General features: G+C 40.4%; 3 protein-coding genes across 3 annotated transcripts; 2 read left to right on the top strand and 1 right to left on the bottom strand.

The window, feature by feature from the left end:
* The first annotated feature begins 362 nt into the window (after nucleotides 1-362).
* On the top strand, nucleotides 363-2,370 carry LOC106958653 (C-X-C motif chemokine 2-like). The gene is made up of 5 exons (XM_015050666.1): nucleotides 363-449; nucleotides 495-555; nucleotides 650-782; nucleotides 900-986; nucleotides 2,186-2,370. Exons 2-5 carry the CDS (start codon nucleotides 501-503, stop codon nucleotides 2,217-2,219), a joined length of 309 nt encoding a protein of 102 aa, XP_014906152.1. The 5' UTR covers nucleotides 363-449; nucleotides 495-500; the 3' UTR covers nucleotides 2,220-2,370.
* Nucleotides 2,371-4,568: 2,198 nt separating this feature from the next.
* On the top strand, nucleotides 4,569-15,216 carry fbxo10 (F-box protein 10). The gene is made up of 11 exons (XM_015050659.1): nucleotides 4,569-5,008; nucleotides 5,308-5,906; nucleotides 7,271-8,080; nucleotides 9,510-9,659; nucleotides 9,850-9,986; nucleotides 11,541-11,611; nucleotides 11,698-11,850; nucleotides 11,948-12,301; nucleotides 13,094-13,404; nucleotides 13,486-13,673; nucleotides 15,002-15,216. The coding sequence occupies exons 2-11, from the start codon at nucleotides 5,322-5,324 to the stop codon at nucleotides 15,180-15,182; spliced, it is 2,940 nt and encodes a 979-aa protein (XP_014906145.1). The 5' UTR covers nucleotides 4,569-5,008; nucleotides 5,308-5,321; the 3' UTR covers nucleotides 15,183-15,216.
* A 201-nt stretch (nucleotides 15,217-15,417) lies between these two features.
* Nucleotides 15,418-20,105, bottom strand: polr1e (RNA polymerase I subunit E). Its single transcript, XM_015050660.1, has 12 exons — nucleotides 19,994-20,105; nucleotides 19,653-19,756; nucleotides 19,479-19,555; nucleotides 19,169-19,254; nucleotides 19,005-19,057; nucleotides 18,769-18,913; nucleotides 18,539-18,649; nucleotides 18,331-18,427; nucleotides 18,110-18,240; nucleotides 17,166-17,247; nucleotides 16,867-16,998; nucleotides 15,418-16,321 (listed from the first exon to the last, which is right to left on the bottom strand). The coding sequence occupies exons 1-12, from the start codon at nucleotides 20,055-20,057 to the stop codon at nucleotides 16,156-16,158; spliced, it is 1,248 nt and encodes a 415-aa protein (XP_014906146.1). The 5' UTR covers nucleotides 20,058-20,105; the 3' UTR covers nucleotides 15,418-16,155.
* Between the last annotated feature and the right edge of the window lie 2,301 nt (nucleotides 20,106-22,406).

Here is a 22,406-nt window from a genome sequence, read left to right as displayed (position 1 = left end):
CCTGAGTCCAAACAATGTAGGATGTTGCAATACAACTGCAAGGGAACAGTTGTTTCAGAGCTGATCTGTTCCAGATAGTTTACCACTAAGTATTCATACATGCAACAGCAATGACTTGGTTTAAAATGGGAAACTATTTATTTGTGAAATTAAATCATACATTTAAAAGTGTTCCTGCTCTGCTAAAATTTGCCATCTAAAGCTCAAAACCAAACACAGACTGACCACCACACAGCTTGAGCTCAATTCCAAGGAACCAAACAGAGTATTCCTGACAATTCTTGTTTGACCTGCAGGGAAAAAAAGAAAACCTCCCCTTTTCTCTTAAAGGAGAAGAGGAGGCACTTATAAAAAGTGAACAAAAGTATGCAGAGCAGTCTTGCAACACGGTCTACTGCTGGAAAGGGAACAGACAAGCTTTTCATTTTACAGTCCTTGCATCTGTGGGAGCCACATTAAGGATTAGATTTGAAACTTTTAAATTCACTCTCAAGGCAGATATGTCTCTGAGCACTATTGTTGTGGCCATCCTGGTTTTCCTGACCATACATGAAGGTGAGTCCATCTGTCAAATGCATGTTTGTATCCATGTCAGTGTTTATCTTGTGTAAAGATATCGACTTGCTGACTTTAACTTCCAAAACCTCAGATAGCGCTGTGGGAGATAAAATGGTGAATCTGCGCTGTCATTGCATTACCAAGGAAAGGAAGCCCATTGGCCGTCACATATTGGTATTGGAGGTGCATCCTGCGAGCTCTCACTGTGCAGAAACTCAAATCATGTGAGTCATTCAGGAAAAGTTGTTCTACGCACACTGGTAGTATTTTTATATAGAAAGTAAAAGTCCTGTCAATGTACTTTAGTTTTTGATGTCTTGCTTCTCTCTTTGGTCCCACAGAGCAACTCTTAAGAAAGGCAAGCGAAAGGTTTGCCTGGATCCCAATGCTCCATGGGTCATAAGAGTTATGCAGAACAGGCGTGCAAAGTAAGTGAGCTCTCTCTGAACAGAAACAATAGTCTTCTGAAGTGTTTATACCACTGGCAAAAAGTCAGGTTTTTGATTTTAAAAAAGTAGACCATGACAAATCAATTCAAATAAATCTTCCATCTTGAATGTGATATTTATTGCATAGTTTAATTGGAAAACAATTTCATTAACTCGATTCGGTAAGTTAAATACATCATACTTAATTAAATATATGCATCATAATTATATATATATATATATATATATATATATATATATATATATATATATATGATTTTCCACTTACAGATGAAATTATGACATTTAAGAATAGGATAATGCATTATATCCAAGAAGTGAAAACATTTTCAAAGCAGGAATGCGGGATTGATGAAAAATAAGTTTAATGCCTGCTGAAACTTTGTTCTCATCAAAAGGTATTTTTAATCTGCCAAACAAGCCTAATCAAAACACAAATTGTAATTCATTGACTGTAAGTTTAGGGAACCTTTACAGAGTCTACTAACACCGGCAAGTAAAAGTGATTCCTACCAAAGAAGACTGAAAAAAATTATTTATTTGAAACTGACTCAATAGTATGTAGGATGCACAATTATGTAACCACATCATTACAGCTTTTACTTTTAGTGGTGTTTCCTGGATTAAGATTTCCTAGTTTTCACAGGAACTGTACAGGATGCATGTTAAACAAGAGGGGACAAATATCTGAAATGGTTTATTGTGAGCCCATGATATTCCTTCTTTTTTTTTTTTCTTCTTTTTTTTCCATCACAGAAACACGGACTTTAACAGGAATGTGTAAAGTTTTGAGAGACACAGTTTGAAAACAGAGTTGTTGTCTTAAGCAATCATTAAACAGGACTGGGGGGATAATAAGCTTTTGAACCTCTCGTATGAGAAACATGCTACAACAGAACAGTTTTATGCCGCCTTAGTCTTAGCTGGATTTCAGCCCCAGTTTTTTATGAGTTACCTATCCATGCTTAGTCACAGATTTGAGAAGCGTATGATAACAGAGAAAATGTTGTTTGTAACCTTAACATTTCCGGTAAGTTGCAATCACTCCTAGGTGAATAAAGCTTGAGCCACATTCCTACATAATTATCATTACAAATGATTTGTCATGATATGTGTGTCACATGGATATTTTTTGAGGGAACAGTACTTATAAAATATAATAATTTCTTTCCTTACAGGCAGAAAGTCCAAGAACAAACCGCCAAAGCATAGATTTTCATCATGGAAGCTTCAAATGTAAACAGCAACAACACTTGCTGACTGAAGTGAGAAATATTCTGCAAGAACTGACAGGCAAGAGAATGGATACCAAGAAAAGAAAATATTTTCTAGGAAAATATTACATGTTATTAACAGTGTCTTGTAACTTTGTAACTGTTACAAGAAGGTCCTGGGTTCAATTCCCATCCTTGAGTTTGCATGTTCTCCCTGTGCATGTGTGGGTTCTCTCCGGGTACTCCGGCTTCCTCCCACAGGCCAAAAACATGCCTGTCAGGTTAATTGGCTCTCTAAATTCTCCTTAGGTGTGAGTGTGTGTGTGTGCATGGTTGTTTGTCCTGTCTCTCTCTGTGTTGACTGGCGACCTGTCCAGGGTTTACCCAGCCCAAAACATCCGCTGGAGATAGGCGCCAGCAGCCCTCCCAAACTCACTAGGGACAAGGGTGTACAGCAGATGGATCGATAGGAATAACTTTGCTTTTGGTCAAACAGCGCCATATGATGGCAAAACTTGGGCACTACAAGGAATTTGGATTATTTTAAGCAAAACGCTCTCTGCTTCACAGTTCTTCAGCGAGCCTAAGGTGTCGCTGCTAATGCTGACATAGGTTTCTCTGCTCTAGGAGGGTAAATATAAGCAAAGTGCATGTTTTCAGTCCAAAATGTAGTATGCTTCTGCAAAAACTAACGTTTTGCTTTGAAATAGGAACTAATACATTTTATTAAAAAGGAAATAAAGTATACATTTCTTATTGCATTTACTTTCATATGACTGGTTGGCGTTATAAAACCAATCCACCCATCGTCTTCCATTTATCCCCGACTGGTACACTGGGTCACCTTTCCGCAGCCATCTACTCCTGAGGGATCCCATGGTTTTTCTAAGTCAAAGAAGACACCAAATATTTACACTGAATCAAAAAAATTCCTGTTTTTATGTGAATTTTGATCAAAAACATTTATATTAAACTAACTTTCCATCGACCTAAACAGTTAATAAAATATTGCGACAAAAACATGGTTTTTAATCCTAAATGTGAAATGTAGCCAACACTTACAACGTAATCAACCGCCAGTGTAACAGTAGAGAAAATTTTTTTCTGCCACTCATTCAGAAAATCATTCTTACATATCCAGTAACAAAAATCTGTCTGTAGTAAATATAGGTAACTTTAACAGTTTTCGTGACACTTCCAATTAAATAGGAGAATAAATTAAACATCCCACTGTTCCTTTCAGTGCAGCTCAGCTCGGGTTTACTTACCGAGCTGCAGATTAAGAGTAAATATATCTTTATTATTCCCATGTGCAGAAGTATGGAGAGCCATTTCTAAATTATTTATTTAACTAATTTTTTATGTATTTTACTCATTTTCTTCATTTATTGATTTATTTTACTCATTTTTTTATTTATTTCACCATTTATTTATTTATTTATTTTAGGCTGAAATGGCTCTCCATACTGAAGGGCACTTGGAATGAGGAAGTCAAACAAGAGTTCATAAGCAGAAGAAACAAAGCGCCACTCTGCCCCCTACTGGTCACACCAAATATAACCGAGTGCGTCATTTTCTTTTTCTCCCCTCACTCAGGCTGCAATTTACCATTTCCATAAGTATTCAAACAATTCTTTCAAACAAATGACATTTTCAAAAAAGAAAACAATAGACACACAATGTGATTATATTTTTCGAGATCACGTTCAAACAATGTAATCACATTTTTATAAACACAGACAATATATGTATGTCTATTGTCTGTGTTCATACTCATGTTTTTGTTGTTGTTGGTGGTGGTGCGGAGCTTTTTTTGTTTGTTTGTTTTGTTTTTTGTGCTTTTTTATTTGTTTGTTTGGTTGTTGTTTTTTTCATTTATTTTTTTCTTTCTTTTGTTTTGTTTTGTTTTGTTTGTTTTGGCTGCCCCGGAAGATTATAGAATTTCTTAAATTTTGCGTCAAAGAATCAAAACTCAGGTATGTTTTTGATGAGGGAAAATCATTATGGCCCTCAAAAAGTCGATTTTTCATAATACCCTTTAATTTCTCTGCTGCAGTGATTTTGTTGTCTTACAATTATTCTTAACATAAAATTGAAATCAAACCAGTTTTTAATTGAAACTTGGGCTTGTGTCTTGATATATTTTGTAGTTTAAAATAAAATTTAACTACAAACAGCCTTGCTTGCTTTTTATTTTTTTATTTGTTGATGGGGGGAAAAAAACATTGTCTTTCTAAATCGACCTTATGTGCGTCGTGCATTGTTGTTTTTCGTGTGTGTCTCTTTTGATGGACTGGATGTACTCTGGCGTGTGTTCAATGACTGCTGGAGATAGGAACCAGTTCCCCCTGCTAACTTGCAACTGATGCATCAAAACATCCTTACATGACAAACAGATGGACTGGCAAAGGTCAACATGCATAAAAGAACCGTCTCCGACTACAGCCGTCTTGCCTTGAAATTGCGCGTTCGCTCGTGTGCGTGCGTGCGTGGAGTGGATGAGGGAGAAGGGAAGGGGAGGTCGTAAAGGTAAACGCCCACTTTTTGGAAGCGGAAGATGGAGATCTGTGTTCGCCTGCTGCCGTAAACTGGAAGCCTATTTGGTTTGAGCTCCATATTTCGGTGGCACATCTGCAGTCATGATAGGCTGCAGTGAACTGCTGCAGCGGCGGCGGCTGTGAGGAGAGTCTCCCCCCGTCATGCAGACATGGAGCGCTCGGTAAACAGCTGTTGGGAACATCGAGCCGACATGTGTTGATCCGTCGAACTATGGCGAACTGTTGAAAGGTGAGGTATTCAATTTTTCATTATTTGTAGCTAACTGTAGTTGCGCAATAACTAGCGGTTTCTTTTCGTGCTAACTACCCGTCATTGTTTTTATTTTATTGATGGAACTATCAAACTTTAAAGAAAACAGGATCTGGATGTTCGTTCTCAAGTAAACATGGAGAATATAGAGCTTGCACTACTGTTTCCTCTCTGAAGTAACACAGTGATGGTATAACCTTACTAATCAAGTACGTTTGTTATTATTGTTTGCCCAAGTGGTTTCCTGTTGCTTTAATTGCGTGTGCCCCTGTCTCCAGGTGTCTCTGCTGCCATGGAGGTGGGTAGTCTCCCCGTGGAGCTCTGGAGGGTTATCTTGGCTTACCTCCCCCTCCCTGACTTGGGCCGCTGCTGCCAGGTGTGCCGTGCCTGGAGGGAGCTCATCTTCTCACTTGATAACACCCGCTGGAGGCAGCTCTGCCTGGGCTGTCCCGAGTGCCGGCATCCCAACTGGCCCAGTCAGCCCCACCTGGAGCCCCCGTCCTGGAGGGAGGCCCTGAAACAGCACGCTCTCGCCACCCGCACCTGGACCAGAAATGGACAGGAGCTCCAGTCTTCTGCCTGCCTGCTCTTTTTCCGCAGACGAAAGGATCGCAGGGTTTGGCATGTGGGCCCCGGGTGTGAGTTTGAGACCCTGCGAGGGGCTCTTGGTGTGGTGGGGCCATACGACCGTGTGGTCCTCCATCCAGGGGTGTATGAAGAGCAGGCGGAAGTGGCACTGAAAGTGCCTGTGGAGCTGGTCGGTGTGGGGCGACTGGGTGAAGTGGCCCTCCTGGTTTGCATTGAGCAGCAGTGCCCGACTGCCAGGCTGTGTAACCTGGTGTTTATGCCACCCTGGTTCTCCACTGTTGTCTACAAGGTGTTGTCACACAGCTTGTCACACAGCGTCTTAAGAAAGTATTCACACCACTTAAAATTTTTCACAGTTTGTAACTTTGCAGCCACAAACTTTTCTGTTTCTTTGGGATTCCATTTGATAGAGGAACGTAAAGTTATGCACGATTGTGAAGTGAAAGGAAAAGGATACATGGCTTTATATTGTTTTCTTTATAAAAATAATTGTTCCATTCATAGATATTAACTCCTTTTAGATGCATACGTATGCTATTAAATAAACTTCACTTCAATCAGTTACCTTCAGAAGTCACCAAATAGTAAATGGTCCACTGGTGTATAATTTAATCTTAGCAGAAATCCAGCTGTTCCTTGAAAACCTGAGATATGTTATTGGAGAACATTGTGGAGGAGCTGCAGATGTGCACATCTTATGGAAAGTCGTTGACAGGACAAGTGTGCTCTACTCTACTCTGCAGATCTTTGCCTTAATGGAAATGTGGGAAGAGGAAAGCCACTAGAAAATCTGTTCAAAATTGTCAATGTTGGAGACACGGCAGACATGGATAAAGGTGGTTAAATGAGACCAAATTTGAACTTTTTGGTGTTTATGAAAAATGCTGTATGTTGTGGAAAATTAATGCTGCGCTCAAGTTACCTTCGTAAGTCGGATCTCGGAGTCGAGTTTGACTTCAGATCGAGTTAAGAGTTGGAATTTCAGAGTTGCTCCCAAGTGGTGAATCTGACTTCAGAGAACGTTTCATTTGATGTTTCTGACTGGTAAGTCAAAATTACCCAGTTCTGCTAGTAACTGGAACGCAGCATTAAACTGCACAAAATCTGAACACATAATCTCAAAAGAGGACATGATATGGCGTGGTGGCGGCATCAAGCTGTGGCAAAACCATTTTTTTTTAGCTGTGACATGGTTGCATGAAAGAATTGGTGGGAAGGTAGGTGGAGGGCAATACAGGGCAGTTCTGAAGGGAAACTTGTTAGAGGCTGCAAAACACTTGAGATGTGGACAGATGTTCATCTTCCAGCAGGACAGTGATCTTAAACATAGAGCCAGAACTGCAATGATAAAGTTTATATAAATGTGTATTTATGTCCTAGAATGTCTCAGGTCAGAGCAATCCAATCGAGAATATGTGGCAAGACTTGAAAATTGGGAGTGAGCACAATTGATTGCATCACTTTTTCTTTTTTTAGACATTTATCTGTAAATAAAAAATAGAAAATAATTGAACATTTTCCTTTCACTACACAATTGTAGTGTGGATTATTTTTGCAAGTACCTGCAACATTAAGAATCTTCACAATTATACTTTTGTCTGTCTTGCTGAGTGTCCCTTATTCTAGCCAATTTGTGTCCTTGTCCTTCTCTAGACATCATGGGGTCATGTCCAACTCGATAACTGCAATTTTGAGGGAGCCCAGCTGCAAATCCGTGGCCCCGGGACGTGCCAGGCTCGATTTTGCTCTTTCTCCCAGGGCAGCTCTGCCCACTTGCTGGGTGTTGTCCTCAGTTTGTTGGACAGCTGTGATTTCTCTGGAAGTGACACGGCTTCTGTGACTGTGGAGGGTCCTCCGGCATCAGAAAGGAACTGGGCTTGCAAGCACTTGGCCGCTCTGGCTAGGTCATTCCCGTCTCAGTCCAGCAGCACTCCCAGAGGTGACGAAGGCAGCTCCAACGATAAGCCTGACCCTCCTGGTGGTAATTTACAAAAGGAGAACATAAGCATGGAGGACTGGAAGAGACGGACCGGTGGAGATGCAGTGTGTCGGGGCACGGTTATTGAAGATCCCTGGAGTGACGGCGAGCACAGCGATGGAGAGGAGGAGAACCAGGAAGGAACTAACACCAACAAGAAGCTCTTTACGCTGGATTACAAAATCCTTTATGACCACCATGGGCTATCCCATTTACTGAAGCCTCGGGCGGATGGCTCTCTGCCTCTTGCCTCCTCACCCAACCCTCCATCTGTGACCCCTGAACCTCTCACCCTGCAGCAGGAGCTAGACAGGGACCCCGAGGCTCAGATGCTGGCATCATCAATCCTCGGCTGCATCCTGAGGCGCTGCCTGTTTAGGGACGGGAAGGGGGGTGTACATCTGTCAAACTATGGGCAAGCTCGACTAGAGGAAAACTTATTCCGCAGCCTGAACTACGCCGTCCGGTGCATCCAGCATTCCACAGTAAATAAAACCTTGTTCTTTCCTCTAATAAATCTGTAAAATGCAGTGGCTCTAAAAAAAAAAAAAAACTTACACGTTCGTGTTACAATGCCAGAGTTTTTCTGATGTAAAGAAATTATAAAAAATAACATCAAATGTTTATTATGTGCGATGTCAACTGAAAAAATATATATTTATATATATATATATATATTTTGGGTGGGGATGTAGAAAAGGTGCAATAACCTTTAATAATCTTTGCACAATAACATTGGAAACTGATCAGTGAGTGCCAGCCACCATTTGAAGGCACAGTAGTCTGGTTGCATAACTGTTCAAGCCCTTAATTTAATACTTTCTGATTCAATTTCCTCTTTTAGTCTTATGAAGCTCACATCATGTATATTGGTTCTGTTTAATCTAAGTTAAAGATCAACTACCCTAGCTTGTTCTCCTGACTATGTCTACCTGCTTTAGCTAAAGTCATATTTTGCAGGGAAGTTACAAAGTAACAATGGGAACTTGTAGAAAAATATCTGTCAAAATGACAATCTTTAACAACCTGAAAAAATGTGGAGCAACAGCAACATTAGAAATGTGAATACTTCTCAAAAATCTTTATAAAGATAATAACCATATGTATTCTTTGTGTAAATGAAGCCAGGTGTTGGGGATAAATGAAGCATTTTGTTCCCAATAACATCCCCACCTGCCAGATTTGAGCCATATGGGGAAGTTTATGTGAGAGGCTTTATTAGAGTCTAAAGGGCCAAAACCTTTTAAGTATTTGGGCAGCATTTAAAAAAAAAAAGTTTTCCATAAAAAACCACACTGAGTATAAACACCCAATTCCCAATGTGAAGCACTAGTATTTGGAAGTTATGACCAATAACTTCCAAATACTGGGTCAATAAATATTGGGTCAAGAAATACTAGTATTTCTTGACCCAATACCAATTTTGTAAATACCAATACTCATCTCCATGAGTTTGTGCACTTTTATGCATCTAAATCTGTATAAAAGTGACTTCCATGATGGGAAAATTTAAGATTTGGTCTAACCAGGGTCGAAGACTAAATCTGAGAGAAATATGTGGGGGAGTCACCAGAAGAGGGCAAGAAGAAGAGATTTCCTCACAAACTTCTAGATCTGGAGAACTTTTTCATGTCAAAGTGGGAAAATGTTGCTAAATGGAGATGCAGAGTGCTCATGGTGAAAATATTAAATCACAAGTTGGTTCAGCAAGGTGAAGTTTTAGATCATAAAACCAAAGCATTTTACCAAATGTGTGTACAATATTGGGAGCCACTATATTTCTTTACACATTCAGATTTCACAAGTTATTTCCAGAAACATATCAAGTTAAGGCACTTGTATCATTAGTAATTTAGGTTGGGTTTCCTTCTCAGGCTGTTACTTGAGCTGCCGCTTTGCTCTCTCTTTCCTTAGATTGTGATGCTAAGAAACGAGGTGTGCGAGTGCCGTGCTTCAGGTGTGTTTCTGCGCCTATCTGCTCAGGGCCTCATCGCAGAAAACAACATCCACTCGAATGGGGAGGCCGGGCTGGACATCCGAAAGGGAGCTAACCCCATCATCCTGGTAAATCTGACACCACCTTCTATTAAAGTTAAACTTTTTATTGGCAGAAACACTTGCCAATTGAAAAGGAGTCTCCCTGGTGTCAGGTCCTTTATTTATAAGTACTGAATTTGCACTAAATTAAATTGACATTGCTGGCAAAAACTGAGCTTCTGAATTTAAGACTGAAATTCCGTCTTTCCTTCCACAGTGCAATAAGATACACAGCGGTTTGCGTTCTGGTGTTGTTGTTCTTGGCAATGGGAAAGGTTCAGTTCGGAGCAACCTGATCTATAACAACAAAGAAGCTGGTGTGTACATTCTCTTTAGTGGGAATCCAGTGGTGAGGTAAGTCAGACTCTATAAACATTACCCAGAATTGTTTGGATCTTATTCCCAATGTTTGGATATGGTTGTGTTTAATTACTAGCCGTCTCTTGCATCCTGATTTCTTCACTCTGGATTCTCCCTCACCCCCCCCCCCCTCATGTGTTTTCATTCATCTTCAGTCATGAAAAAAAGATTTACACTACCACTTTTTTAGGAAGGTAATTTTCAAAGAGTTATTAACACTACTGGATTATTTGACTCTGCACACATGGAGTTGAAATCCCATTTGAATACCATTTTAACTTTAAGAAGACATTTTGCAGCTGTAACTGCTTCAGCTCATCTTGGAAGTTTGTCTGCAATATCTAGGAGTCTGTTTATAGAAATGTTTAACATTCTTTCCGGAGAGCATTTGTGAGGTCTAACACTGATGTTGGACAAGAAGACCTGGCTCACAAAAATCTATGCTCAGATTCCCTGTCAGATAAAGGTCAGAGCTTTGTGCAGATCAGTCATGGTTTTCCACACAATACTCACAGATTTGTGTCCTTTTGGGCCTTGTTTTGAGCACTGGAGTCATTCCAGAGCAGCACTCTGAGAGTTAGGAACCTAAAATTGTTCATCAGTACTTAATAAAATATTAACAATTATACTAATCATTAGTTCGCAATTGATGTTGGCACCATTTTTACCTGTTAAGTCTGTCACTATTATTTAATATAAGTTGTCTTATAATGAAACATTTCTGACATGATGTTCAGACTTGGGTGGAAAATACAGTTTCCAGGGATTGGCAACACAGTCTCTGGAAAAACATTCACCCTCGCTACTCCCATATGATTTAGGAAGGAAAGTAGCAGCTAGATGCAGTTAATTAAACCACCAACTAACAATATACGAGTGGGACTGCTTCTATTAGCACACAAATTTTAGCAGTTTGCTAGACTGAAAGATTCATGTGTGTTTCAACACAGTGCCAAGAAGTACAGACATCTGCAGTTACCTTGCAAAAGCAATTGCAAGGCTGTGTCTGTAACCACAAGATTTCTGAAATAATGTTTTTTCAACAAGTAAAATCAAAGTCAAGACGTTCAGCTACAACAATACATGGTGCCATTTGTGGCAAAGCAAAACTTTGCACAAACACCTCATGCAAACTGTCAAACATGGTGATGGAGGGGTGTGATTTGCGCTTATTTTGTATGTAAAATATTGGGGCACTATGAGGTTTGCAAGATCCAAAGCACAGCAGCATATCTAAAACTGAATAGCTGAAAAATAAAAGAATCACGTTTTTTCATCTCCAGTGGAACCCTGAGACAGATTTGTCTACATCAATGCCAGGAAGCCCCAACAAACTGGAACAGTTTTGTTAAAAGTGGGACAAAATTCTCCCATTGATAAAGTCAGTATGGCAAAATACTACTTGGGCTTATTGTTGCTAAAGTTGCTGCAATACATTAAATCATGCGATGTACTTACTTTCTACCTTTACTGTAGCTTGATAACCAAGTCTACTTTAAAATTTGGAAAGCTGCAGCATAAGGGACTGTTTGTTCTGTCTGCTTGTAGTGGAAATTGCATCTTCCAAGGCCAGGCAGCAGGAATTGCTATAAACGAGAATGGCAGAGGGCTGATAACAGGTTTGTGTGGGTGGTTTCGCACCATTTCTTTATTCACATCAGCAAAACTATACTCTTTATGCAGATATTATGTTGTTCCTTTCCAGAAAATGTGATAAGAGAGAACCAGTGGGGAGGAGTGGACATCCGCAGAGGAGGTGACCCAATACTGAAGAACAACTACATCTGTTACGGCTACTCCGACGGCGTGGTGGTGGGAGAGAGGGGGCGTGGACTTATTGAGGGAAATCATGTATACTGTATGTCCTTTCTGTCTGGAAATGGTTGCATTATATGGAGAGCATATCATTTTAGACCAGTTTGCTTTCAAACACTTTCCTCCCTTGATTTGTTTAGGTAATAAAGGCTGTGGCGTGTGGGTTATGTCATCCAGCCTCCCCCAGCTTTTGGGGAACTACATCATTCATAACTGTATGTACGGACTGGCGGTGTTCTGCAGGAAGGATCCAGACAACATTGAAGCCAGGGAGGGGAACTGGCCTGGACAGGAAGGGATGGGTGGAGACGTGGCCAATGGGGAAAGGAGAGGAGTTGTTGAAGGAGAGGCCAGGGAAGGGCAGGAGAACTTCAATGAAGAGGGGGAACTGTTCGCTTGGGAGAGTGATCTGGACAGCGAGGATGAGCGGCACTCTGCTCGGCGCTCTATCAGCGTGGCGCTAATGGAGGGCAACTGTGTGAGCTACAATGGAGGTACTAAGCTATGTCACATAAACATGTGTACAGTGCATGGCTAAAGTAGAAATGACCTCTGAACTGTTCTACGTTTTGGCAGGTTACAAACACAACCGTGAATGTATTTTATTGGGATTTCATGTAATAGCCAACACAAGGTAGAGCAGAACTATGAAGACACTAAAGGTTTTCCTCATTCTTTTTCACAAAATAACTCGAGCTCTGTCAGTTTTGATTGAGGTTGTCTGTGAAGACAAATTTTAAAGTCTTGGCAGAAACTCTCAATTTCATTTACGTCTGGACTTTGACAGGGTCATTCTAACACATCTGTGTTGATCTAAACTATTCTGGCTGTGTATGTGGAGTCTAGGTCCAGTTGGGCTCCTGTGTGACAGGCTTTCTTCCAAGATTGACCCTTATTTAGCTCCAACTTACTAATAACTGACAAGCTTCACTGTCTCTGTTGCAGAAAAGCATCCACAAAATATGAAGATGCCACCACCGTGTTTCAAAATAGGGATGGTGTGTTTAGGTTTATGCATAATGTAGTTTTCTGCCACACAGTATTTTGCATGTAGCCTAACCAGAAGGTTAATCTCCTATGGGTTTAGGAGAATGGTTCAAAACCATGTATCATTTAGTTTTTTTCTTCACAGTTATGCACAACTTTGTGTTGGTCAATCACATAAAAACTAATGAACTCTGTTGAACGGTGTCAAAATGTGGGGGAAAAAACTTCAGGTTGTGAATGTTTTCTTACAGCACAGTAAAGTCAGCCTTCATAATTCTCCCGTTTCTTCCTTTCTGTAGCGGTTGGCCTGTACGTGAAGAGCAGCGAGGCCCTGAATGTTTTTGCAAACCTTATGAACAGAAACTGCGGCCCGGGCGTTGCTGTGCTGCAGAGCACTCAGCTGACCCGGCTCGTTACTAACTGTATTGTCGAAAATGGCCGGGGTGGCGTTACAGTGGAGAAGGACTGCAGAGTGGAGCTCCGTGGTAACGGCATCTATGAAAACAGTGGCCACGGTGTCAGGTTTAGTGGCAGCGGGCAGATAGTGGAGAATGATGTGGTCAGTAACTGTGGATACGGCATCCAGGTTTCTGCAAGCACAGATATTAAGGTGAGTTGATCTCTTAGACTTATTTCAGAAACACTTTGTCTTTGTGCATATTAATGTGAGTTTTATGATTCTCGTCTCCAGGTGGTTCGTAATCGTGTCCAACCAGCACAGGGTTGTGGTATTGCTCTGCTGGGCCCAGTAAAAGGTGTCGTCCATGACAACATCCTGTTTCAGGGTCATCCAGAAAACAAGAAGCCACTCCTACACACAGATGCTGGAAATGAAACCTGCGTGTTGCGTAACAACAGTATTCTAAGGTTTAATAACAGGTAACCAAGCAACTGAGTGAAAAGTAACTGTCTTGTTTTTTTTTCTTTCTTTTCTTCCCATGTAAAAAATAAGCAGCTCCTGCAGGTCTTTCATAACAGTGATATTTCAGTTGCAGAATTTCTTAGAAATTGAACACTATCATACAGGTTTTCTTGTAATTTATACCCGCAGCTCTTCCTCTGTTCCTGAGAGATGGTATATGGTAGCTGCCTTAAAATGTCAGGATATTACTGTAAAGCTAAAGAGACAAAGAAAAATGCAATTTGCAGGTGAAATTTAGTCAGTGTAATAATGTCCCATTTCAAACAAAAGACTCAAGTTTTTTTTTAAATTAAAGTAATTTCTTGAAAGGCTGTTCATAGGATAACCTCTAAAAAAAAAAACCTTCCCGTTTTTATAATGTAGTTGTTGATCCATTAATAACTGTTTGGGTTTGAACAGTAGTTGTTTTTTTGTTTGTTTTTTTTAAGCTTGTAAAATGCTAAAATCTAAAGGCTTTTACCCAAACTATTTGGCAGTCAGAAGTGCCTTGCTAAAGTATATATGTCATATATATAAATATATCTGTAATATTTTATTATGTTTTATTTTAATGATCAACCTTTTGGGTTTAGGTAATGAAGTTAAAAGATGTAAACAATATTCACATGTGAAATTTATTGAAAAGATAATTCCAAACAAAGATCACACCAAACAAATACTATGTAGTTACTGCTGTGGGAATAATTTTATTGACCAGGAAAAGCTAAGCTGGTCTGAGTTCATCATTGAGCTAACTGCAGGGCAATCCTAAAGCAAAACTTTAAATTTGAGGAAGCAAATATTCTGAGATTGGGGCAGATCTTTGCCATCCAGCAAGATGACATGCAACCAGTGATGCAACAGAGTAGTTAGAGCACTTTAGCTCTCCATTCAGCCTGAGCTTGGGCTGTTTTATAAGAAAGGTAAGGACAAAAACATTAGTCTCTTGTAGAGAAACGCCTCCAAAGACTTCCAGCAGTATGGTGACTTCAACAAAGTATTGACTGAAAGGGTCTGAATAAAAATGCATGCCACACTTTTGAATATAGAATTTCCCTTCCACTTCACAAGTATTTACTGCATTATGTTCTGTCACATAGGTCCAAATAAAACAATGACGTTTGTGGTTGTACTTTAAGAAAAATGTGACTAAGGAGTATGAATATTTAAATCATTTGCTCAACAAGGACAGCTAAAATAGACAGAGATGTTTCTCAAATAGCAAAGGTCTAAAAGCAGGAACTAAGATCATCTTCATAAGCACCCTGTAATTTATGCTTCTTATTTCTCTCTCTGTACTTTTCAGTGGTGCATCTTCCCCACCATGGGTTCTAGAAAACCCGCCTCCTCGCCCTTTGGCCAGCTCCCCTACTGGCCTCTCATCCTCCCAGTATCCTTCACGGCTTGGGATTTCCATGACAACCAGAGTTGGCGCTGCCGTAGAGAGCGGATGTCACAGCGGCAGCATGTTCTGCTCCATCCTGTGAATTAACGGCCAAGCATGCACAAACCGAAGTATGTTGGTGTGGGGTCCCAAACTGTCCAGTTTTTACCTACTGATGATCCAAAAGAAGTACTGACTTTTTCTTCCAGGATTCATGACATTACCTTTGGCTCTGTACGTAAATGTGATGCGTTTTTTTTTATATAAATTAGGAAAAATTTTACAATAAAATGCCTGCACACAAGGTTTTTGAACAAAAACTCATCCAAATATCAACTGCATGTTTGAAGCTTTATCTTAATGTTCTTTTACACCGCAGACTTGTTTTTATCATTCTGCTTTTAATAGTTTCTGTTTAGGACGTGTGCTTTAATAAATCCCAGCAGCAGGGGAAGGCTTTAGGAATTATAGCTCATCTGGTACAAATCTGTGCCTTTTTTGATATTTAAAGAAAAAATCTACAATTGTAGCAGGGGGGTTTGGAAAAATTATCGTATGAAGTGAATATGCAACAACAAGCCAAAATTAAGCTTCTGCCTCTTGCACAGTGTGTTGTTTTAAGGTGAGTTTCTGGCTTCAATGTCCAACACTCATTTTCTTGCAACCAAACAGAAAGAGAGTGTGCAATATGGCTACGTTCACACTGCAGCCTGAAGTGACCCAATTCCGATTTTTTTTTTTTGCCTTAATGTGACCTAGATCTGATCTTTTCGTGATAGTCTGAACAACACAGACTGAAATTTCTTGAAAGCAACCCAAAAAAATCTGAGTTAGGTCATTTCAGGCTACAGTGTGAATGTAGTCTATGTGAAGTCTACAAATGTGCCTATAGAGTAAAGCTGGATGTTAGGTCATCTAGAGGTTGTTTACAGCTTGTTAGATTTTACATCCTCAACAGTAATCATAAAAAAGAAGATGTGCAACTCAAAGTTTCCTCTTTTGTCTACAAAACATAATAAACGGCTCTTCTTTGTGATGTTTCCATTTCCTGCAGTCCTTCCATCTTTTCTTATACTTTAATGCATCTTCTTCCGTTTCCGCCGCTCGACAAACTTATCGTACTGGACCAGTGGTAGGACAACGGTGGCCTGCCTGTGTTCGTCACTCAGTGCGGCTTCGTCCCATTTGGCTCTGGCTGGTTTAATCAAAGACAGTCCCATTGACTTTGCGATCTCGGTCATCCTGTACATAACATGTGGGTCAGAGATTTTATTTAGGAAAAAGAAACGTAGTAATACTGTCATAGTTTAAATAACACTTTTTAAAATCTAATGATTATGTTGACTCAGATAAACGGTGATGCTAAATGCATTGGCCCCTTAATGATTTCTTCTATTCTTGCTGTTTTGTCAAAGTTAAATCACTTGGATCGCCAGACAAAGTCAACCAGAGTAAATAGTTTTCTCCTTAACAATCAGCACTTTCTATCAAAAACAAATTTGCCTTTTGTTAGAAAGTAAATGCCCCCTAATGATTGTTCCACCTATGGCCACAAAAACTTTCTAACCCTTTTCAATTACTTTAAATCCACATAGGATAGCTTCTCTTCCCTTAGTAAATGAAATCATTTGAAAATGTACTCTAGTACTTCTATGTACTCTAATAGTGCTGATAACAAAATCTGTTCGATCTGAAACATTTGAGTGTGGCAAAAAAAAAAAAAAAAAACCCCAGTAAAATCTGGGTGTAAATACTTTTTTCCAGCACTGAAAATTAAATCAACTCACTTGGCTTCAGTGATTCCCAGATCACGATGCAGTAACGAGAGGTCTGCAGTCATGTGTCCCATGTGCAGCAACAGAGCCAGACTGTACGCTGCTAATTTGGCACGCATTGATGTTGAAACTATGTTCTGCACCCTAAATACGGGGCGGGAAAAAAATAAAGATAAAAGATGTGATTGGGTTATTTATTTAAAACAAATTTTAAAGTCAGTCCAAAGTTTTTTTTTTACAGGATGAAACTTGCTGGTTGAAGAATTGGTGCAAAATGACAAGTCAAACTAACCGTCGCGTCATCATCATACCTCCCATTGTTGAAACTCTCCACAGTGAAAGTTCTGAACAGCTTGTTATGAATGATGCGAGGGCAGCCTTCATCATATCCAACTGTACACACAAAGAACAGACAGCAGAACTTTATGGCAAAGAAAGTTCTAATAACTTTCCCCTCTGACGATTCGGCACACACAAGTAAAACTTTCTGGAGAGTTTTTGTGACTCAACTGGGGGAGGAAAAGAACATGTTTTGTTTTTTTAGAGTCTGAACATTCAGTCAGAATCAGGCAGGAGGACTAGACTATCCCACGTCTGAGTCACGATAACATTTCAGCTGAGTTTTCCCAAAGTCCAGCGATTCTGCGCTAAATTGCCAAAACATCTTGACACCAGCTTAAGATCTTGAGTGCTTTGCTAAATGTTTACTTCTACAACTTCCTATTTTTCCTGTTTCCCCTACAACTTTGTTGAAAATGTTCCAGGATCAGTCACAGAAAAACATCCCAGAAGATAATGCTGCCATTACCATATTTTTACCTTAAATGTAAATGTTATATTTCCTTTGCTGGAAAAACATTTTTGAAAGGAGTGACAAGAAATATTAAATGTTTTCACGCTATTTAAATTTTTTTTTTAGATGTATCTTGTCAGCTGTTCCAGCTACCACATATCAGACAAGTGGCTGAATGGTAATTCTCTTTTGTTTACTTATTACTTATTCCTAAAATGATTTTACACTTTGTTAATAAATGGACAGTTTAGATTGTCATTTTCATCTAAAATATTTGTCATTTTTATTAGCTTCTTTGGAAGCTCACACTTGTTGACATTTTTGTAAATAAATATTTTTTTTTTCTTTAAACACCCATCTCTCTGGCAGGTCTGTACAATCCCTAATATACCTGTATAAATGCCTTTTTACACGCCTGCTTCACGAAGAGCAGCTAAGAAGAGTAAAAGCAGATGTACTCACACTTGCGTGGGATGCTCTTCTGACTCGCCAGTTTGAGGAGCAGAGAGAGATAAAAGGTGCAGCGTGCTATTCTCTCTCTGGCTTCACCTTCAGACGGCATGCTCTCCAAGTGCTTCACCACACTCAGTGACCTTCAATCAAGAAGTAAAAATAAAATTCATCATGCAGGAAAACACTCTGCTAAAGAAATTTCAGGAATTGTGAACAACTTGTTGCCCTACCCTCCTTCATCTCTCATCTTCTGCAGCTCCTCCTTGGTGAGTGCTGCCATCTTGGATCCAGGCTGCTCCAAAGCAGCGAGCTCGACTGGACTCAGGACTGAGGAGGTCAGTTAAAGATGGAGAAAACCTCCACTGTAACTCCAGACATAAAACTATGGTTATATTCCTAAGGATTTACACACAATGATGGGAAGCAAATAAAAGATACGCTCATCAAATGGGTAGACGTCTTCTCGTTTGCTTGCGTTTGGATTGCAAGGAGGCAGGTGGGATGCCAGGGTCTCTTGGGACTCTGTCTGAATCACTTCCTGTTGGAGGGCTGAGGAAAAATTTTTTTAAAAATGTATCTGGTAACATAGCCACAAGGAGAAGTAAGAGTCAAAGCTCTTTTCTCTCTTTACTCATCGTTTTAAGACAGAGGAGCAGTTAGAAACTCACCTTCCAGACCCTTCTTTTCAATAACAGAGGTGGCAGCTTTAGCCACTGCGGTCTGCAGGGCGTTGCTACCCACCTGGTTTAGCCTCCGGGAAGCCAGGGCTCGTTTCTGCTTGTTGGTGCCAAATGTCTCAATCAACAAGTCAACCTGAAGACAAAAGGAATCAGATTTAAACATGACATCTGCCTATTACGTCATTATGGTTTAATTAGGTGGGAGGAGAAAAAAAAAATTGTACTTTGTCTCTGTAGGATTGAGAAGTATCCTGAGGTTTGGTGGTTGATGTCTCCCCTGGCATTGAAGGCACAGTAATTAAGCTTTTTGGACAGTTCTCAATGATTTTCAAAGGAAATGGGAGGCACTAATGTTACAATCAGTTCCAATGTGTGTTTTTGTTTTTACCTGGGATAACAGGCTGCATGTTGAACAGCACAGCGTTATGCACCTCCATTTGCATGGTCTGTTTGTTCAGCACTCCAACATAATATCTGGGAAAACACCAGATATTATGTTTAAAGCTTTTAACCCAACTTTACTATAAAATCACTCAGAACTATGAACCAAATCTATTCTTCTTTACCCAGCTCATGATTATTCTGTGTACATCTGTTAGTGGAGAAAATACACCACAGGATATCATCTTTAAAATCGACATCTGAAGTAGAAAAACCTCCAACACAATTCGTTCTATAACAAATATAATTGTATTTACTTGCAGAGGCTGTTGCATTTCAGAGATCCCGCTCCAAAATTCTGACCAACATAGCTCAGTCTGTTTGATTCAGCAACCTCAGCAGAAGAAAAACATGATACGCATAAAAATCCAAACAGTACGACGTGGGCATGCAGAAATAAGAAACCCATCATGCACCAACATCTTCCTCACCAGTAACCGCCTGCTCTTCTTCCTCGGGTTGTTCTCATCTCTGCTCTTGTACAAGCTGAAATCGAGGCTCTCTGCATTGGTGGCGCAGCCATTGGAAAAGCGGACTGTGTGAGAGAAACATTCAGAGACCAGTTGTTAACCTCTGATACAACACATTTGAGGAGGACAGTGCATTTATTCCTGGGTCTGAAGTCAAACTGCAGCGAGCGAGCCGCAGTTTGACCACGTGCGCGCACTATTCCCTAAACACTGTCTCTAAATCTCACACAAGACTAAGAGACGATGTCGTAGTTGAAATTCAGGTTCGATGACTTTATATGTTATAACGGAGATATATTCACCAATAGCTGCTTTATCGGATTCAGTCTCTTCTCCACAGCACACGAAGGAGCAGGAGGCAGCCATGACAGTTGTTGTGGGGTTTCTTCTTTTTTATTTATATAAGGCGGTGTTAAATGTGTTACTGCCACCTAGAGGCGAAGAAAGAAACACAATTTGTGTTACTATCCGGCCACCTTTTTCTTTTTGAAGGGTTAAACCGTTATTGCACTGTCAAAAAGGTCTAATGTTACGGTATGTAGAGCTGAAAACTGACACCTGAAGTTGTCTTGGAAAAAATAAGCATAAGCAACAATTTAAAACCTTAAAATAAAACTAAATCTAGATGATCTAATAATAAGGTCATAATAGGCAAACGCTATTGTTGACTGAAATATAATATTACATTGTCTTCATCCAATTTTGACTACTGAAAGAAGACTACACTGGTTTCCATTTTTCAGAGACTTCTCAAAAATAGAAATTAAAGGTATTCACTTGGTCATCTGAAGGCTCTGCATATCTAACCCAGACCAAAATTTAATCAGCAGAAACCACTGAGAAGCTGAGCTATTCAGTCCATAAAAATTTACCCAACTCCAATAAAAAAAAGGAGAGTGGAAAACATCCTGACTGTACAGAGCCGGCCTAAGGTATAATTAAACAAAGCAACTGCTTAGCGTCCTCAGATCTTCAGGGGCTCATAAATGCTTAAATTTAACACATATCTAGATTTTTAAATTTAGTTTCTTGAGAATGACAATGAGAATGAAAATGCGAATAAATTTTATTTAATGGTTTCAGCACAGCTAAATTAAAATATTTCAAATTTTTTAATATTCCAGTTTGAGATTAAAAGGAGTTGGCAAGTTTACTTTATAAAAGTGCAAATAATAATCTTCATAGTTTGACTGTTGTGTTACCATAACCACAATCTCACACTTTGTTATGTTTGTGGTTTGGTTCAGTTTGTTCACAAATATTTCTCAGTGAATAATAACCATTTATCAGTGATCGCTTTTAAGTTCAGCCAATTAAATTTGGTTTATGGAGATTATAGCCAGCTGGCTAATTTCCATCTCTCTTTACAGTCCTGATAGTGGTGGTGATGTTCTTAACAGGAAGAAGGGTTCCTAAATCACAGCCCTGTGGATGTAGATTTAGTTGTCAGCTTAGTGATATATCATGAATTCACAACAAAATCAGTTATGTGTTATTTGTAACAAACCCAAAGGTTTCCATCACATCTTCACTTTCTCTATCCTGAATCTGCGGAGGTGGCAAATAAACAGCCATCTTCCTGAAGAACCTAATCCATTTGGGGAAAATTAATAAAGTTTTGAATCGCTCTTAGTCTGACCCCTACCCTGAGGCCATTTTGCCATTGGAGTCCCGACTGGGAGTGGAACTCCAATGGCAACTAAGCTATCAGGATCATTGGGGTACTCAAACCCCTCTACCACGCTAAGGTGGCGATTCTCCAGAGGGGAGCGAGTCCCATCAAAAGTAATTTGATGGGACCCCCCATCCTGAGCAAGCACAGTGCTTGAGTGGGGAGGAAATCTCCCTTTAAAAAGGAAGAAACCTCCAGCAGAACCAGACTCAGGATGAGCAGCCATCTGCCTTGGCTGGCGAAGAACAAGAGGACAGGAAAGAGACACAAACACACAGCTGGAACCAAATGGGCTGAGAAAACACAAACCACAAAGTTAGTTGCAATATTGATAAAAGGGAAAATCCTCAAAACACAGGGAAAAAGTCCATCCATCCATCCATCCATCCAGCCATCCATCCAGCCATCCATCCATCCATCCATCCATCTATCCATCCATCCATCCAGCCAGCCAGCCAGACAGTTCGAAGTTCTGCCGGAGATGGGAGTTAAAGCTCCGACTCACAGGGGACTCCGCCAGACGTTCCCAGCAGACCCTCACTACACGTTTAGGCCTGCCAGGTCTAACCGACTTCCTCCCCCACCACCAGAGCCAACTCACCACCAGGTAGTGGTCAGTGGACAGCTCCGCACCTCTCTTCACCCAAGTGTCCAAGACATGCCGCCGCAGATCCGGTGATACGATGACAAAGTCGATCATCAAACTGTGGCCTAGGGTGTCCTGGTGCCAAGTGCACATATGGACACCCTTATGCTTGAACATGGTGTTCGTGATGGAGAATCCGTGACGAGCACAGAAGTCCAACAACAGAACACCACTTGAGTTCAGATCGGGGGGGCCGTTCCTCCCAACCACGCCCCTCCAGGTCTCACTGTCATTGCCCACGTGAGCGTTGAAGTCCCCCAGCAGAACACGGGAGTCCCCAGAAGGGCCAATCTCCAGTACCCCCTCTAAGGACTCCAAGAAGGGTGGCTAATCTGAACTGTTGTTCGGTCCGTAAACACAAACAACAGTCAGAACCCGTCCCCCCACCCGAAGGCGG

The sequence above is a fragment of the Poecilia latipinna genome, unplaced genomic scaffold, assembly GCF_001443285.1.
Source record: "Poecilia latipinna isolate Pla-1442-1.1 unplaced genomic scaffold, P_latipinna-1.0 Scaffold1003, whole genome shotgun sequence".
Taxonomy (NCBI): Eukaryota; Metazoa; Chordata; class Actinopteri; order Cyprinodontiformes; family Poeciliidae; genus Poecilia; species Poecilia latipinna.
The sequence above is the reverse complement of the archived record's forward strand: the minus strand, read 5'-3'. Positions and strand labels throughout refer to the sequence as shown.